General features: G+C 38.7%; 1 protein-coding gene across 1 annotated transcript; it reads right to left on the minus strand.

Annotated features, from left to right (window-relative positions):
- Nucleotides 1-2,141: 2,141 nt before the first annotated feature.
- Nucleotides 2,142-3,391, minus strand: LOC110095021 (3-dehydroquinate synthase, chloroplastic). The gene is made up of 3 exons (XM_020820385.2): nucleotides 3,238-3,391; nucleotides 2,875-3,018; nucleotides 2,142-2,796 (listed from the first exon to the last, which is right to left on the minus strand). The coding sequence occupies exons 1-3, from the start codon at nucleotides 3,340-3,342 to the stop codon at nucleotides 2,665-2,667; spliced, it is 381 nt and encodes a 126-aa protein (XP_020676044.1). The 5' UTR covers nucleotides 3,343-3,391; the 3' UTR covers nucleotides 2,142-2,664.
- Between the last annotated feature and the right edge of the window lie 1,921 nt (nucleotides 3,392-5,312).

Genomic DNA, 5,312 nt, shown 5'->3' on the forward strand with positions numbered 1-5,312 from the left:
GGTTATTAGAATTTTCAAAAACTATTTTATGACATTTGGATTGTTTACACGGTAAGCAAACAATATTTTCAGTGTTTATTTTTAGTAACGGATTACACTTAGAAATGTTTTTCATCACCCTCTCATTGGGATGACCTAATCTATGGTGCCATTTGAGTGAATTCTTGGAGACAGCCGTGAGTCCAATGCCGGTAGTAGAAGGAGTCCGATGCCTTATTGGATATAACCCGTTTTCACAGGGGCCTTGAAGCAGTACCTGGTTTGTCTTCATATCCTTAATAAAAAAAACCAGTTGGATTAAAGGTAATTGAGATGTTGTTTTCTTGAGTAAGTTGAGAGATAGAAAGTAAATTGAACTGTAAAAATGGTGTGTGAAAGATGTGAGATAAAAATAGCTTACGGTTGGGAGTCGGTAAGAGTCCATTGCCGGTGTTAGCAATGTTCACCGATCTCCCATCACCTACAGTCACTGTATTGGAGCCTTGATACGGTGTGGCAATGGACAAGTTGTCCAGTGAGTTGGTGAGATGATTGGTAGCACCCGAGTCAAGAAACCACTCAGAGTAGGAGTTTTCTGAGTTTGCCGTCAAGGCTCTGGGTTGCGATTGTTGTTGTTTAGGAACATAGTCAAGGTTCGCTCGGTGCCAGCAACTGGATGCCAAATGACCCCTCTTTTCACATATTTGGCATATCACCTGAGAGTTGGATGAGGAGCGAGACGTCGTTGTATTGTTCGTCGATGCTCTGCCCCGAGACCTCCTGCCTCTGCCGCGAGTAGTGAATAGTGCCGAATGAGGATCCGAAAATGAGGCAGCACGAGCATTGTCAGAGGCAATGTTCACTTCTTCGCTAAGAAGCAGGGGATAGAGCTGATCCAGAGAGATAGGCGTTAACATCGTACGGATCGATGTCTTGAACGACTGGTACGCCGGTGGTAGACCGTTGAGGATGTATAGGATAATGTCTTCATGATCCACCGTTGCGCGTGATGCCGAAATTTGATCAACAATTTTCTTGATCTCAAATAAATATTGGCTTATGGATTGATTCTTGAGCGACATATTGTGAAGAGAATTCTTGAGCTGGATAACTTTTGATCTATTTGTAGATTGAAATCTTGTTTCAAGCATAGACCATATTGCAGTTGTAGATTCGAGATGAACTACATATGGTAAAATGTTAGAGGAGATCGTAGAACAGAGGGCAGCGGCAAGATTTTGGTCCGTTAGGAGCCATTGATTGTGCTGGCGAGTTTGAGTGGAAGTTCCTTCAGATTGAGAGGGAATCGTGACCGGAGAAGAGAAAGAAGAAGAAAGAAACCGATCAAACCCGTTTGCACGAAATTTTTTTTGCAATTTGTGCTTTCCATACGGGATAGTTGTCGGCATCTAGCTGGATGGAGACGATCGTCTTCAAGTTCGATACAACAAACTTCAGTGCGGATGGAATAGTTGAGTCTTCCATTTCCTCCATCTCCGATTTTTCTCCGGGATCTGATGTAGCGAAGCTCATTTCTGAACCGTCTCTTCTTGCCTAGCTCTTGATACCATGTAGAAGCAAGAACAGTGATCTCAGATCAAGAAGAGAGTGGAAATAAGATAAAGAAGAAGAAGTTGCATATTATTATTATTCTGAATCAATATCTGAGGATTACAAGTTATTGTATAGCCAGTATAAAGTATAAGAACCAATAGGCTAACGCCACCTAAACAAGAGATAATTATTTATCTGTTTATTATCTTTATACACTTAATAAAAATATAATGATTAGTGTTTTTCAAATATTTCTATTTTCATTTTTAAAAATACATTAAATATATCTTGTTTTTTAAAAATATTTTTTAAAAAATTAGATGTTTCCATTATTTTCAAAAGAGTAAGATTTCATTTAGTATATATTTCTTACTACTTTCTAAATCAGCTTTTTAATAAAAAAATTTTTAGCATCAAAGAACTTCTTTAAAAAATAATAAGAAAGTTATCCCAAACAAAATCTAAGTCTCAATTATTCAATCTTTGCACCACTCCTACTAGCCTCTCACCCACCACCATATATCCAAAAAACATCTTTGAAACATCAAATATATTTGTATCAATTAATATTGGAATAATGAGCGCTCAGTCATGAAAAGCCATTAATGGGTAAGACAGCACATATCTCCTGCAATTAATGGCACAGCAAATACTGAGATAGGAAAGCCAAGCACATCCTCTCCATTATTCTTCTTCCCAAAGGAAAATCCTCCCTCCAAAAACAAATTGATGAGCATTCACACTCAACATTCTCGATTATATTACAAACAACAATAGGTAAGATAAAGAACTTCATAAGAGGAGCTAGAGTTTCGTTTATCCTACGAGTAATTATTAGGTGCGGACACAACACCTAGAGATGCGTCCGGATTATTGGATGCACTATGTACGTTATGCGTACACTATACTTACACTGCGTATGTTCTGCTTATACTCTGCGTATTTGTATACACACAACAAATAAGCAGCAAATCCTCACAATTAAATATTTGTTGCTTGCAATACACAGTGTATACTCGGTAAATACGCATAACATAGGCATAGCTTAAGCATAAAATACGCAGTATTGGGAGGCATCTCTAGGTGCGGTATCCGCATCTAATAATTACTCTTACCTACAGGCTTTAGCAATTAACTTTTGCAGAAGGCTAGGAGAGTCTCATCTAGTGCTTTCCTGTCATAGTCCCCAGTGAAAACGCAACTACCAAGAGGACCTTTAAGGAGGATGAGCCTTAGAAGCCCATCTGCTACCTTCTTATCGACCTGAAGTTCCAAAGTAAAAGCATTGTTAAACTAAAAAGCAAAAACCAAAAGGGAAAAATGTGTAAAAACTAAAATTACCGCCATGGCAGATTTGAATAACTCCACAGTCATCATCTCAGGAGGTGCAGTGGGAAGCTTGGCCTGCTTTAAGATATTGTGGACTCGCTCTACAATGCTACGGTCGATCCAGCCAAGGCGATAGGACATGTCAATTGCCATAACCTGCTCAAAAAGTGCTTTGTTAGTACCTCTGAAACACGAATGGCATCAATAAGAACTGAGATATATGATAGGCTTCGTTTGGGATAACTTTTTTATTGCTTCTTAAAACAGTTTTTTAGTACAAGAATTTAAAATTTTATACTAGAAAGCTATTTTAAGAAGCAACAAAAAAGTTGTCCCAAACGAAACCGTAGTGATGTGTGAGATAGGGTTCATCACCGTGCCAGCTGCAACAGCTTCTCCATGGAGCCACTGCCCATATCCAAAGCCTGATTCTATAGCCTGTGAGAAATGGAAAATCGTCAAGAAAGCAATGGCATGCATGAATACGGAAGTACGGAAGGAGAAATTGTAAATGGAAGAGCAGAAATGAGATTATGATCAATGAGTTTCCATAGATTTTGCTCGGCCGCAGAAGAATCAGGAGGACACACGGTGGTGCCCGTGAGATGGCCGCTGAAACCGTTGGCGGCGAAGTGTTGATGCAGCTGAAGGCGGCAAATGGAATAGTTCTTGTTGGTGAGGAGGGTGGGAACAAGATTTTTGAGATTAGATATTAGAAACTTAAAAGGGGCGAGAACAATGAAGAGAGGTTACAAGAAACAAGAATAAGGAAAGAAGATCGTGACATGTCCTAAACGGTAACCGAAGCCTATAATACTGACGTGTCTGAAAGTGCTAACAATTATAACTGATAGCTTAAAGGGCACAACCAAAAAAAAGTAAAACGAAATACTTTATCAGATGGAGCATGTGGAGGAGAAAGCTATATGAATTTTATCAAGCGAAAAACAAGGGTATCACTATGAATTCAGTTTAGCAATCATTCCAGAAACAACCAAAGCCCGATGCCTTTCATTCCTTGAATTGCAACTCATGATGGAGCAACATCTTTGTGCAGGATTGTCAAGTGGCACCTAAACGATATTAGATGTACTTCTTTTGCTGTTGGAAGTCTAATATTAGCTCCAAAATATTGTTTGCTATTGGAAGTCGAGTGAAAATTTCATGAGAAGTACTTAAAATATTATGAACCCAAACTTACCCCACCACACTACCATCCATCAGACAAAAAGATGGCGACAGATTTCTCTTTGAGATAAATTTACTTCATCCACATAAGATACAACAAGAGACAAGATCTATCAAGGGATTGATATGCGTAATCTTATCCCTTCAGTCACATGAGCTCAATGGTAATTAGGAATTTTCTGAATGACATCAACTAGTTGATTACATTATAGCAATTGATTGCATTAGGCTCCATCCATGAATATTTTGGTGCATTAAAAAATAAACGGGTAAAACCAGCATCAAACTGGAAAATAACAGGAATTTTCTATGGCTAGGACTTTCAATGTCTAAACCAGATCCTGAATATGACTCTAACTTGACCTGAAACCAAAAGAAGGAATTCAACCCAACAATGACACAAAATGATAAGCTTTAAGAAACAAATAATTGTTGAATGATCGTAAAACCTACAAATCAATCAATTTTGATTGGGATCCTTAAACACATGGATTAAGAGTTACTGACCTTTGGATCGATTCTCTTATGTCCCTTAGTTTACAATCCGTGCGCCTCATGCCCTCACCTTCCAGTTCTAATCGTCGGGCCCTCTTGGGAAAAAATTTCCCCTTTTTCATAAATAGCTTTGATTTATTTTATATTGCATGACTTTTAGAGAAGTATAAAAATACTTCCACAATTAATACTTCTTTACTTTTTCATATGGCATCAGAGAGAGATTAAGATTTCCTCCTTTCAACTTTTGTTCGCTTTTCTTCTTGTTCAGATTATTCATTCTCTTCATCATGTCTGTTTCTTTTTTTTTTTTTAACTTCCCTTCCAAGAGATGAACCATCATTAATGGCAAAACACAGATTGAGGGAGAACTCCAAAGGCTACAAGCCTTATATCGCTTGAATGAAAGAAATTATCTAAAGTGATACCAAATTTAAAAAAAAAACCATTTTGAAAGGAATAGGAAAGATTCACCACCTTATGGTAGGGATGTTAAACTAATTCAACCCAAACCGACCAGAAACTAACTCTGTTCAACTAATTCAACCCAAACCGACCATACCCGTTTAGGCAAACGGGTTAGAAATTCAGACCCAGACCAGACCCGTCGAGTTTCCAGATTGACCCAACCCGCTAACTCGGGTTCCAATAAGCTAGCAAGATGAGTGACGCGAGCGGGCGAGAGATGAGGGCAAGGCGCGAGGTGTGCAATACAAGAGTGAGTGCGGGGTGAGCAAAGAGCGGTTGGGTACTACGCGAGCGCGATG

This window comes from Dendrobium catenatum, unplaced genomic scaffold, assembly GCF_001605985.2.
Source record: "Dendrobium catenatum unplaced genomic scaffold, ASM160598v2 fragScaff_scaffold_1595, whole genome shotgun sequence".
In the NCBI taxonomy this organism is placed as follows: domain Eukaryota; kingdom Viridiplantae; phylum Streptophyta; class Magnoliopsida; order Asparagales; family Orchidaceae; genus Dendrobium; species Dendrobium catenatum.